This window comes from Cygnus olor, chromosome 7, assembly GCF_009769625.2.
Source record: "Cygnus olor isolate bCygOlo1 chromosome 7, bCygOlo1.pri.v2, whole genome shotgun sequence".
Lineage (NCBI taxonomy): Eukaryota > Metazoa > Chordata > Aves > Anseriformes > Anatidae > Cygnus > Cygnus olor.
This window is the reverse complement of record NC_049175.1, coordinates 9,150,107-9,163,944: the sequence shown is the minus strand read 5'-3', so window position 1 is coordinate 9,163,944 and position 13,838 is coordinate 9,150,107. Positions and strand designations below refer to the sequence as shown.

Below are 13,838 nucleotides of genomic sequence, written 5' to 3'. Positions count from 1 at the left end.
GGACATGAATTCTGGTTGTTCCAGTCATTGGCAGAGAGGGATTGGGCATTACAGAAGTGTTTCAAGTTTTTCCCCCTCTAAAGCCTTAATGATACGGAATCTCCTCGTGAACCTGAACAAATGGCTTTCTTAAAGATGCTATTGGAAGACTTATATCTGTTTGTGTTTTCTAAACACACATTTCAAAATACTTCACCCTCATCACCCGAGCAAGACTGCAACATCTGGTATTCATTACAGCCAGGAAATTCCCGTTTTGGCCTTTATGAAACTATTGAGAGTTGATAATTGATTTGTGAATTCTAGCCTTTGTAAAGAGCTATTTTTGCAATTTCATATTAAAACAATTTTTAATTAGCAAATTGTTTCAAATCTGCATATGCTAAGTAGAGACGTTGGCATTTTTCGATTCAAAATTTTTATCAAGTTTGAGTTAACAAATCCCCATTACAATACTCTACACAGTTATTTCACAACCATTAATTTAAAAGTTGTAGTAAGTATAAAACAAAATAAAGTTTAGCAACTTAGAGGTCACTACTCTGAATGCTTCAGCTTCGTCACAGCAAATTTCTCCTCAAGGGATCAGAAGAAGGTTCAGGGTCTTGTACAGAACATAGTCTTCAGATCCTGACTGACCCTTCTGATACACAGCTTGCCTACAAATCTCAATTTATGTGCAGTAATTAGAAAAAAAATATGTATGCTGTCCTTCCTGAAATAGTATCAACATCAAATTAAAAACTGACAACAGCGAGAAGAGCACTACATAAAGCCCTAAACACTTCATAGTAGACTCGATAACATGACACAACCAGCATGTACAGAGAAGTCTTCCTAATGGTTTTTCCTTTAGGAATCATGATTTTTTGATGTGTGATACTACTGATACTGCAGGCAAGCTATATTTTATATTTATTCATACAGCTAAACTATATGAAAAGAAGGTTTAATTTGATTATGATAATATGCAGTATACGACTGGTTTACAATATTGTGCATCAGTAACTGCTTCTCCACCAACTGCTTACTAGGCACTCAGTTGCCAGCCAAGGAGATGGGGAAAACAGCATGTGCTCAGAGTTCAAGTCCGCAGCGAGCTGGCCGGTTACTTGTTTCAGACTCCCCTCTCCATCACAAAGTATCATTAAGCAAAGCTGAAGTATGTTAAACACTTGAGAATATTTTCCCCATATAAACAGCTGCTGTGTCCACAAATGGAAAGTTAGAGAACTGCAAACAATTGACACCAAATGTAAACAGAATATATTAACTACACTATATTTCACAAGAAATAGGAACCTTTAGGTTAAGGGATTCTTTGCACACAAACTGTAATTCACTATTTTAGGTGAATATACAGAACTTCCCTGGGCAAAGCCAGCCAGAGAGTAAAATCTTGACTCAAGAGCCACCCTGCAGTCATGGACATTTAAAACTTTCTTTTTTAATAGTTCAGCATATTACTAAAATGCCTCCTCATTTGCAGCCCATCACTATCTAAAGTATATTTTGGCATGAAGACTTTGCAGGATATTCACTCCTATTACAGATGCACTCAATGTGCCCTACTGTATTACGTGTTTCTTTCAACCCCCCCCTCAATTTTTAACTTTATCGTCTCATATCTTTTAGCTATTTTATTATCCTTGGTCTTCAAATTCATCCCATATATTTACAGAGCTTCATCTACAATCTAGCATTTTCTCTTTGAGATCAGTAAGAAAGGTTTAAATTAATTTACATAATGTGCATCTCTAAGTACCAATCCAGCATTCCAGCCAGCCACCTCTCTTAGCTCTCTACACAGATGCTTTTCAGCTTCAGAACTAGGATCATTTAACTTGGAAAGAAAACAAATGCAAGTACTGCTTTATTTCTTCTTTTACTAACTTCAAAAATAAAAAATAAAAACCCACACACTTCTCCTGCCTCAGTTTCCTGAGGAGCTTTAGCTGTGTTTTGATTCATAGCACAGTACGCAGTAGACCACAGAACTGCACAAAGACCTTGCTACTCTCACCCTCCTATAAACACTAGTTCCACATATAAATATATACATACGATACTTGCATTTTTTTTTCCAGTCTGAATTCTTCCCCCATTTTCCCCTCTCAAGTGTTTTTTTTTTCCTGTACAGGTGGAAAATTTGTACTTCAATAGCATGTGGGAAAATACCTCAGAGACCAAATCTCATTTTACTCCATGTTATTAATCCTGCACTTTTCTAAATAGATTATTTTTCTTCTTGTAAGACCTTCTTCACTTACAAAGGTTAGCCCACATCTCCACTACATTCTAAATAAAACATACAAAGAAATTATTTGAACTCCACCTTTTGGGGTTTTAATATATATCAGCCTGAACAAAAATACGTGAAATGTTGAAAAACATACCCAGTTTCATTTTTTCTGCAGCTGAGGAATTAAGTATTACTTTCATTCGGTCACAACCTTTAAGAACAGAACTAGAATGCTTATTTCAGAAAGAGATCTTCCAGATGATATAATCAATACATATGAATAGCCTGTACTTCCAAAAGAAGCATAATTTCAAACAGATAATACCAGCCATTAGTAAGGAAACACTCTACTTCAGTTTCATTAAGAAAACAAAGAAGCATACAGACTGTTGCTGTCAGGAACACAAATGGAATATATTGTTCTAACTGGGCTTAACTAACACATCTTTTACTCTATAAAGCAAAACAAAAAGCAATAACAACAGAACACCCACTAATATACAATATTATCAGGAAAAATATACAATATTATCAGGAAAAATATACAATATTATCAGGAAAAAAACTAGCATAAAATAAAGCCATTCCGATGGGATGTAGAATACAGAAGAAAGCAGGCATGCTAAAGACAATATGTACATCAGTGTTGACAACATACCTGCAGAAGCAGAAGTTACTTAAAAATGGATTTGTACATCAGATATCTATACAAAGTTGAGATAAATTCAACAAGAAATTCTCAAAAACAGAAGACAAATAAAAAATTTCAGATGCCCACTATTGATAAGGTGATTCTAAAGACCGAATTGCTTGTTCCATGGCTTTACTTCTTTAAGAGCTAATCCCACCCAATAAAAAGAATGAAACAAAATACCTTTTTTCGATTTTGCTCCGATCTTCAACTTTGATGGCCAAGCAATCTGTGTATTTGTTTCTTCCATAATCTATTAAAAAAAAAAAGCATTTAAGCAAAATTAAGTTTTTATTGCTCTCCTACAAAGCTAAGAGTTCATTTTTGCAAAGGGTAAATTTGTTCACTATTATTAATCTATCAATTATTATTACAAATTCGTGACTTGTGCTAATGATGGTTTTCTTGAGAGGAATTGGTTTGGTGATAGATGGAGCTGATTTCTGATAATCCAAAAGAAATTTGAAAAGCAAACCAAGAATGCTGCTCCATGTCCATGAATTTCAAAAGGCTACTGCTAGCCACAACATGCTCCAGGTCCATCTCAGAGTGAATTTCAAAGCTTTACAGTTCAATAAAAACATTCTTAAGTTATCTTAAGATAACTTCTAAGTAAAGACCATCAAATTTAAATCAAGTTCTTTTGAGTTGCCTTAAGATGCATCAGTTTGCGTTTAAGGCTTTTCGTTGTTGTTGGGTTTTTGTTTTACCTTTACCTGAAAGCAATTTTTCACTGTAAGCCTATCCAGGCCTCAAAAGTTTTACTTCCTGTTTTAGGAGGTCAGATAAGAAATTCAACAGCATTTAGCACAACACAATGCAACCTATCTGTAAATCTCAAGCTAGTTAACAGGGTAAAAACCATATGCGTGCAAACACGCACTTGGAAAACCATGTACTCATTTGGCTCAATGTAGCCTTCTGTTGCTTTCTCCATTTTAGAGAGTAAGTCCGCTGGGCAAAGGAACATTCTACTAGAATTGTAAAATGACACAGTTACAGTGCATCACTAACACACAGTATAAATATGGGAGAATGAATCAAATAACTCCAAAGACTTCACACACAAATTGAAATTCAGTTCTAAAAAGCGTTGGGCATGTCTACTGAGACTGAAGAACTTGTCTTCTATACTGCGATCTCATCAAGAAGTACAATGATCAAATACCTCTCATTGTATTTAAGCATAACTGATCATCATGAGTACAAAGACAGTATTTCATCATGAACACCTGCAGAAATGAGGAAGATCTGTCCTTATTAGTACATGACGAAATGGTTATAGAATGCCAAGAAAACACATGTACTAAAACAAACAAATAGCATCCTAAGCTGCATCGAGCAAGGCATTTTCCCAGGGTTCTTTTCCTGGCAATAGATAAAGACTGCAATTAGATTCCCTTCACCTCCTTTCCCCCATGCTGAACAAACAAACCCTGCTCTCTCAGCTTCTGCTTGTACATCCAGTGCTCCAGGCCCATGACCAACCTGGTGACCCTCCACTGGAGTCACTCCTGTTCGTCAGGGTCTTTTTTGGGCTGAGGGGGATGCAACTGGATAAAGGCCTCCGTATGCTGCCATCAGTACCCAAACAGATGGGACTAACCAATTCCCTTGATATGCTGGGTCATGTCATTTTAGATAGCCTATACAAAAATAATTTTGCCAAGAAGAGGGTAGTAAGTATTAAGAAGGTTATTGAACACACATAATGGCAAAAAGTACACAAGTATTCACTGTAAATTTAGTCTGTAAAGTGAAAACAAAATGTAAAATCAGAAGGACTAAAATAATACCTGATTGACCCAAGTAAGAGGTAGGAATAGACAAAGAGAGCTTTTCAGATGGCAACTCTCAGGGTCTGGTTCTTCCTATATGAAGGATATTTGTTCAACTTCCATGAGAGGGGTAAAAAATTCTCATACAAATGAGAATTACAATGCACAAAAAAATGGATACTGTCCAAAAGAGTCAACTCATGAAAAGTGGTGGGGGTGAGGGAATTAAACAAAGCAGTACATTTTAGCATTTCTTGTCATGAGCAACAAATGTAAGCAATAATAAAAAAAAAGTCTAATTCCAAAATAAATTAGTCACATCCAAGAAGAAAATGACTGCAGTGAAAAATCAGCTACAATACCAATAAATTTTCAATAGTAGTGTAAGTCACAACTAAGGCCGACTTCGCTAAAAACTCCTTATTCTTATCTTCTCCATCCAAATCCCCAGTACACCAAAACAATTTCCAGATTAGCACACCATGTGGAAAAACTGAAAGCGTCAGCCAGACTTCATTATACTATATTTTTGGTTTAAGCAAATATTGGATAATAAGTTACAGCTGAAATAAGACGTTTCCAGGAGGATGAAATTCTATCAGCAACATAGACATACTTCTCACAATTTTCCAATCCAGATGTGAAAAAAGTTATTTCAAAGAATTCACTTGTGTCTGATAGAGGGCTTTGGGCCAGGATTATTCTTAGTTGTGCAACAGGCAAATAAATATACGGAAAATAGCAAGGAATTAACTAAAAGGAGAAGGGAGATGCTAAAACAAATAATGGATGCAGGAGTGAGTTTTAAAAGATTCAACATAAAGGGAACCACAAAAGAGGAGAAAAAAAAGCGCAGTGAGTGATCATCATTCCAGGCAAGTGTTATGTCCCATCAGTACTTCACCCACTCAATAAAGATTGGAAACTTGTGTCTTAAAGAAATTAAGTCCTCCTTATATCTAATGATTAAAAAAAAAAGAAAGCCCATGGCTTCAGAGACGCATACATTCTGGAGACACACAAAAGAGATGCCTGATGAGATCTTCAAAGGAAAAGAGGTCTGACTGCCAGTCACTGAGATTTGGCTAATACCTTCAAATTCTTTTAAGAATGCAAGGCTACAATTTACTACATTAGACCAAAAGGAAGGCTCACAATTTGGTCACTATAAAGACAAGTTTATCTCCTGTCTTATGTAGTTACGCAGAAAAATGTCTGGATGCATTTAAATTACGTGCATTTATTGAAGTATAAGCATGCTTAGAGTACTACTGGCTTTGAACTCTAAACAGTAAACTTCATGATAAATTCCAAGCTGACTGTAATCATCATCATCTTTTCCATACTTGAAAACCCCATATTACATAGGAAAAACCCCATATTACATAGGAAAAAATAAGTTTTTGCTGCAACGCTTATTTTTTCACCCATTAAAATAACTTCTCTTGCTTGTCAAGGAATTTGAGATCACAACTGCCTAAAAAGGTTTGCCACAGAAAATAATTTGTTTATATTTTTGAGAAATCACAATTTTCATAGGAACCCTTAAGCAGAGTTTAAGCTGTATTTCAAAAATAAAGCTCACGTACTACAATAATCAGAAAGCTCAAGAAGTTATATGACGAGGACCAAAATTGCAAAAAGTTGTATTTTGTATGCTTCCTAACTTAAGTCACCTACTTGTTATTTTTCGTTGGCATTGTTGTTTTTTGTTAAATAACAAAAGCCCCACCACTATTTACTGTAACAACAGGAGGGTCACAAATCTCTAGAAATTCAGAAGCTGAGTTTGTCCTATAGCTGTTAAACTTGAAGGTAACAATCTTGAAAATTGCACCACAGTAAAACTCTGCATAGCATAGATCACCACGGCATCAACTTATAACTGTATTTTAACATTCTAACCAAGACAGTTTTAAGTGTAAAAAAAAAAGTATTACCCAGGTGTTTTTTTGTTTTAAAACACCTTTGTTTGTTTTAAAACACCTTTGGAATCACTCCATAAAAGCCTCAACAGCATGTTGCAATGGAATACTTATTAGTGTAAACTCAGTGTTATGCCACATACCCTGAAAACAACAGCACTGCTCTCAAATAAGCAAAACAGAACACAGAACTTGCTCTGTAAGTGATGTGATGTGTATATATATATATATATATATACACACACACACACACACACACATACACACACACACACACACATATATATAAAAACAGAAGTTTTAATTGTACAAATATTTCAGTTACAAGACATTTACAGGAAATTCAGTCTAGGGATGAATACTTCTGAGTTCATGACCAGCTAGACTGCTAAAGAGCACCTCTGCCTAGGTTTCCTTTCTTTTCAAATAAAAGAAATGGTAGGGTTTGTACTAATTGATACACTCCCCATCTTGAAGGATCAACTGACTGAAAGAAGGATCAGGCACATTTGGCAGCAATATTTAATCGCATAATAAATAATCTCAAGGTTCTTCTCCTCAGAATGAAAGAACTCAAATAATTATTTATCTCCATTTTCACTTCTCTCAAAAGAAATTGTGGTATTTATGCAGCCAAAATATACAAGTTACTCTCAGTGGAGAATACACAGAAGATGACACAAGATACTGTAAGACATACAAGAAATGGAGCCGTGACCTGACCCTAAAATCTGACTCCAGTTGCAGATCACTGAGCCTTCAAGAAAAAAAAAAAAAAAAAAAAAAAAAAAAAAAATCTATCTCAGGCAGCTTTCAGCCTCCTTGCATTCCAGCTACTCTGAATTTATTTAAAAAAATATAGTTTACGCACTTTGGAGGGTTTTTACATTAAAATATAATTTCCTATTGTCTTAAGTTGTAATTTTTGTATAGCTGATTTTGGATGGAATCAGGAATGCCCTGATGCAAAGAAACAATGAACGAGGACTTTGTTAAAACCCCCAAGTATTTTACAAAAAGCAGATTAAAAAACAACCTATTGATCAGGCCTTTCCTCATTTAGAAGCAACTCATCAGATGAAAGCAATATTATTTATCATTTGTGTTATATTTGTGTTATGAAGTTATCTTTTTCTGATTATCTGGCCTTTGGGATTCATGTATCTCAGCCATTTCTGCCTTGCTCCTTATTCACAAGGAAAGGGAAAACAGGTAAGAAAAGAACCTGCAAGTTTTTGCACCTGCCAGAGTGGGCACTTTTGCAATTGTTTTTCTCAACTTTAGCTCAGCAAACAGCTCATTCAAACTGAAGTGACAAAAGAAACTTCTCAAAACTGCAAGTATAGCTGTCAAAAATATAAGAACACAACCACCACCAAAACCAGAAAACAGCCATTCATTTTGTCAGTGATAAATCCCTCTCTTTCAGCATGGGAAGTTAGTAAGGTTAAACTGAGGAATCTAAGTACTACAGAAAAATATGCCTTTTTAACAGTGTACTTAAACAATGAAAATGTTCCAAGTCTTAAAAAGCGTAAATTCCATTTTTAGAACACATGCATGTTTGTCTCAATCTATATTTAAGAACATAACTTTTTTCCCCCCTCTTTAAATACCCAATAGCAAGTTTTGTAGATACCCTGAATTCTTCACGCTATTAAAAAACATAGAAAGTAATTAAATTACACATCCACTGGCAGTTCTCATTCATTTGTCCAGGTAGTGTTTGTTTCGAACAGATCAGTTCTTGTCTTCAAAGCCTTTTCCTAGTTTGTCTTCGCACATTAGAACCAAACACACACCTAGGCTCAGATAACAAACACCACCAAAACCCCATCTTAGTTTAGATAGTACTTCACCATCCATTGCCTTCGCACAACTGGCAGGTTCTAGCACAATTCTCTTCAGCCCCTAAAATTTTGCACACCTAGCCTCTTGCATCAATGAGAAAGCCACTCTTAACAGACCCAAAACACAACCAATGCTATTTTTGAACAACAAGATGTGGAAGAAGTCAGGTGTTCAAAGCTAAGTCTCTTAATCCCTTGCGGCCGGCCCATGGGTCACGGTACCCAGAGGAGGCCTGCACTGCCACAGCAGCCCTCTGGGGCACCTGGGTCATTGACAGCAACACCAAGCACTAAGGAGTAAACATATAAATTACTGCAACAGTATACCTTGTTTTCAACTGCCAAACAATGACAGTTACCAGCAAGCACTTGGCATTGCTGCTTGGACTATTTCAGAGCCCACCACCACACACCACTGCTGGCAGGGAGACAGCAAATCCTGTAACAGGGCCTGGTGACAAACACTCCAAGCTCAACATCCTGAATAAAATATTTTAGCTAAAGAGTAAAAGACACCAACATTCCAATAAAATTGAGGATATATTATAAGCATGGATCTAAGATTTCAGTAAGCAGAGATAAGGCAGGCAACAAATCTCCATTTTAATTTGCCACCATGAAACAAAAATCCCTTCCCCAACAAGAACTACCTCCAGCATTCTCAAGGCTAGAGGCAAAGTTACTTCTTGCCAAACAGCTGGAGCAGATAGGTTAGGTAAATTACACAAAATAAAGTTAAACTGAGTAACTACAGGTGATCATATCTGTGAAAACAAAAGTTATGGTCTCTGAGGCAAAATAAAATAGAGGTAGATGAGAAGCAAGGGAGGAAACGGAGCAGTGATTCCTGTAGCTTGCTTTACTCTTCTCAAAGTGACCTGAAATCCCTTTGGGGGAGTGGGGACAGCTCCTTCAGCAGGTTAAATGATGAAACAAGAAAAAAAACTGTAGGGAAAAATAATGACATCCTTCTAGATCTTGGTTTGGACTTAGAAATTGCCTTTTCATACAGAAAAAAACACACCACCATGTACAGTCAGGACAAGGACTGAACCATGCTCAGAATACCTTTAGAGTCCTTCTTAATGTTATTTCCAATCCTTGGTTCATGTCTCAGAGACCAGCTCTTAGTATAAAATCATCTTGCAGCAAGGAAAAAAAAGGCATAACCAAATAAGATACGATCTTTCCAAGCAGTATGAAGGTAAAATGGAAAAGTTTGAGATAATGTTAAAGTAGCAAGTCAAGGGAAAGAGCAAACAGGGGAAAAAAAAAAAAGGAAAATCTAAATCAGAAGAGTAAGACACTGAAGCAAGAGACAACATGTAGATGGCTCAGCTGCAAAACAAGTCAAAAAAATATTTAAAACGGCTGAGTTGTAACTCAAGCAGATATTGGAGACAGACAGAAAATGCACAATAGACTTTACTCATCATATTCCATTAGTATACCTCAGACCAGCAAGTATAAGGATGCCTCTAGAGAATTATTACTGGCAACAATACCCTGTTGAACTTCAGAGCCAAATAATCTGCAAGTTCAAGATGACTTCCAATCTCCACTTTAACACAACATCAATTAATACCACTTTCTCCACTGACATAAGAACTATAATATATATATTATACATAGTATAATATATATACTTGGAGTCAGCAGAAACCCTCAACAGCTACCTATACTACAAAAAAAAAAAGTACCTCTCTGCATTAGCATGTACTGCCAAAATTACTGCAAAGGAGAAAATCTCATGTATGGGGGTAGGATGAAAATAGGGAAAGAAGATAAACAGTACCATTTACATAAAAGTCATGCATTCTTTATGGATTGCATTTTATGGATATGCAATTCTTTATGGATTACCATGATTTGTTAAATTTATAGAGAATAACAAGTACCCAAGGAATCATAAATGACTGCTGAAGGAAAGGTGATTGATAGTTGTTATATCACTGTATCCACATCCATTTTTAACATCTGATTTTGGGAAACAGTTTCTCCCCTGAACCTCAAGAAAATTTGTTATATCAAGTTTGCAGAAAACAAAGATGAAAGCTACTGTGCAAGACAGCACAAAAAAATGAAATCCAGGAGCAGCAATAGCAAAAAGGTAGTAACATGAAAATGGCCTTTCAAAATTTGACAAATACATTTTTCCATAAACAAGCAATATTGATGGCATGTGGTGTTACTGTCATAAAAATTAAGATTCTTTATGCAGATCCAAAACACTGTCACACGATTGCTCATTAACACTTGCAGGTGCAGAAAAGCAAGGCAAGCGTTTTGTTGATCATATGGACTTCACCAACCTCCACAGGTAGAAGGGAAGACTCCTGCCATTAACAGCCACCCAGAATCCTCTCAGCACAACTGATCCCTGAACTCTACAGCACATCTTTTTGCTCTTCTCCAGGTACTTTTTATTTGCTTAGTTATTCATGGGGAATACATTGTTTAAAGGATAAAATGGAAAATATTTAAGCAGTGAGGTTAAATCACAATGCTGGTTGAGTAACTTTAATATTAAATAACTGCAGAAGGTTTCTAAGAAGGGTTTTGAATGATAAAGTGTGCTTTAACGACAAAAGGTCTACAAAGTCAGATGCCTTTTTTTTTTTTTTAAGGATCATAAAACATGTCAAAGCCAGGTTTCTTACAAAAAGGAGACCAAAACACGGTCCAACTTTACGGTCATCCACTACCTGATACAGATTTTTAAACACTTATTTTTCCAAGTGTTATACAAAATATTCTTCAAGATCAAAATTAATTCAGTAGTTAACTGAAAATACTACGAAAGATACTGGAGTAGTCTGATTACATTTATCTTATCAGAAGATAAAGATCATACTAATTTCATGCCTGTTAGTTCTCCTTTATACCTCAAACTACCTCAAATACTTAGTAAAATTGGTTAACCAGAATCAAAGCGACACATAGTACTGTCAATCTTACACTGGCTCAGTCCAGCGTAAACAATAAACATGGAGTATAGCTTCCATTGAAATAAATATATATAAGTATGTATTTGTTTATAAGCAGGAGAAGATTTGAGCTGAAGAGTCACAGCAGACAAGCAAAATCCTACAAGGGCTGATACTTGTTGTTCTTTTAAATGAAGATATGGTGAAACAGCAGTATTTGAGAGGATGACTAATCCCTGAACAAGAGTTTTGGCAGCAAGAACAGAGCAATGGGTGTAGCTGGAACCAGAAGGAATATTATATTTAACGGCTTGTTGGTTTTATTTGTTTGGGGGGTGGGGGGGTGGTACAGACAAGGATGGGAAGGAAAAAATAAGATACAAAAGCAATTGTGTTGTTAACCCAGGAACTGGCAATTCAGCCTCTAAAATTGGTCAGGCCAGAGTAAGTGTTTAAGATGCCAAAGCCAGAACACATCAAAGGTAGAGCGCACCAATGGTAGAGCACCTGTGTTTGGTGAGGAAATATGGGAGATGTAAGACATGGTGCAAATATAAAGCTCTTCTGAAGGGCTGGCCCACATTTTGAGTACAGCAATGAATTCTTAGCCCAAGCTGTGCCCCCATCTCCCCTCCTATGGTCTACATATGAAATTCAAGATCAGAATTTCCTGCATACATTAGAACTACTGCACACACAAAAAACACCCGCCACCACTATACTATGTGTCTGACTCCATAGCATTCATGTTACTTCTTTGCAGGTAAAAGCAAAGAAGTACTTCTGAACACAAGCACTACTAGATGGCACCAAGGCACCAACAACTTTTAAGCTAGAACGGAATTTAGAGTTCAGTCTGTGCTCTTCTGTAGCAGAGAAAAAATCATCTGCTATTCAGAGTGGCTGCACAGTGAGCATTAAAGCTATAAAACATATGAAACAAATTTGTACTTAAGATAAGTTGTCCTAGACTAGTAGTTTACTTAACTATTTAAAAACAAGCAACAAAATCATGCATAGGGAAGACAAGAACTGATCCCTAGTTGCGTAAATTTCTGTGTAGCAAGTAACAGTATGAAAAAAGCCTTCCCATGTACAAGGAGATGAATGCATGCAGCTCTTGTAGGGTGGGGTAAACATATCTGATTTTCTGATTTTATTTTACAACTGTCAGAAACCCATAACACTTAAAGTCTCTCTATGCAACTACTTTGCTAGTCCTTCTCCTGTAACTCTACCTGTATTTGAAAAGGGTTAAATATATATACATAGCCATCTGGGAGACTGTATATGGAATGGATAAGGTTCAATATTGGCAAAAAACAACAACTTCATGATTCCATTACAAGTTATTTATTTCAGTATTGCAGGAATTTGATCTTCACATATGAATGTGCTTTTTGTTAGAAGGATTTAAATTTAAAATTAGCTTCAATAAATGCTAAAGTAACTTATCCAAAAAAGTCAAAATGTTTCATAGTTTTCCAACTAATCCAGATTCAGGTACAAATGCAACCAAAACCACGTCTATTTCCAAATCACATACATCTACAGCTTCATGTCAAACTAAGCAAAACACTAATGTGTTTTCCTTCAACTTCTCATGACTGATAATTTTGTGGTCTGCATGTACAGACTTTGAGACTTCCACTAGCAAGCAAGCAGGATGTTTTAATGGGCTATATCTCAGAATAAATTAAGTCTAAAGAAACTCATCATCTTTGGTACATATTCATAGCTATTTCTAGTGAGAAGAAAACTTGATCAGATGCCCTTACCTATAGAGAAACATTTAAGCTTTTTCTTGAATTGACTTCATTGTTTTGTTTACCCTGAATGGAAATATAAATTCAAGGTGACAAGTAATGATTTTATTTTAAATAAATGGCTGAAAATATAGTACAAAGTGTAAAAGGTTTATCTAAACATGCAAAAAAGAAGCTAGCTATCACTGCATCTCTGTGTACAGCATTAATGAGTTCCAAACAAGTAACAGGACAAAAAAGGAGAAATTTATCTGAGAAAATTATTTAACATTGAAGCCCCACAGCATGTTCCTGGAAGAGCGATAGATAGGTAGCCACCTCTCCTCCCTTCAAAGCAGCAGAACAGGCAGTCCACTTCCTACAAGAATCAGGAACCCACTGCAGGTTATTCATGGGTATCACTCACTCACCTCCTCTTTCCTCACTATTTCAGAAGGAATACAAGCATTTGAGGACCAAAATCCTTCTTCTGTATTGTAAGACAGGACTTCTCTTTCAGAGTGCAAAGGATCAAGCATCTCAACAGAGATTGCGGTGACCAATTGTTCCTTCTCTGTTGCTTTAGAAATCTTGCACAAAAGATGAAGTATAGCAGTATGGTTGCCTAAAATGGGACTTCATCAACTAAAGCCATGTTTCACTTGGAGCTCAGACTGAGT

At 36.1% G+C, this 13,838-nt stretch overlaps 1 protein-coding gene across 4 annotated transcripts in view; it reads right to left on the bottom strand.

Moving 5' to 3' along the window:
- BICC1 (BicC family RNA binding protein 1) overlaps positions 1 to 13,838 on the bottom strand; it is a 118,467-nt gene that overhangs the window by 49,066 nt on the left and 55,563 nt on the right. For all 4 annotated transcript variants that reach the window (XM_040563651.1, XM_040563649.1, XM_040563652.1 and 1 more), the window contains exon 3: positions 3,117 to 3,186. In XM_040563651.1, coding sequence (XP_040419585.1) covers positions 3,117 to 3,186 — 70 coding nt within the window. The remainder of the gene's footprint in view (positions 1 to 3,116; positions 3,187 to 13,838) is intronic.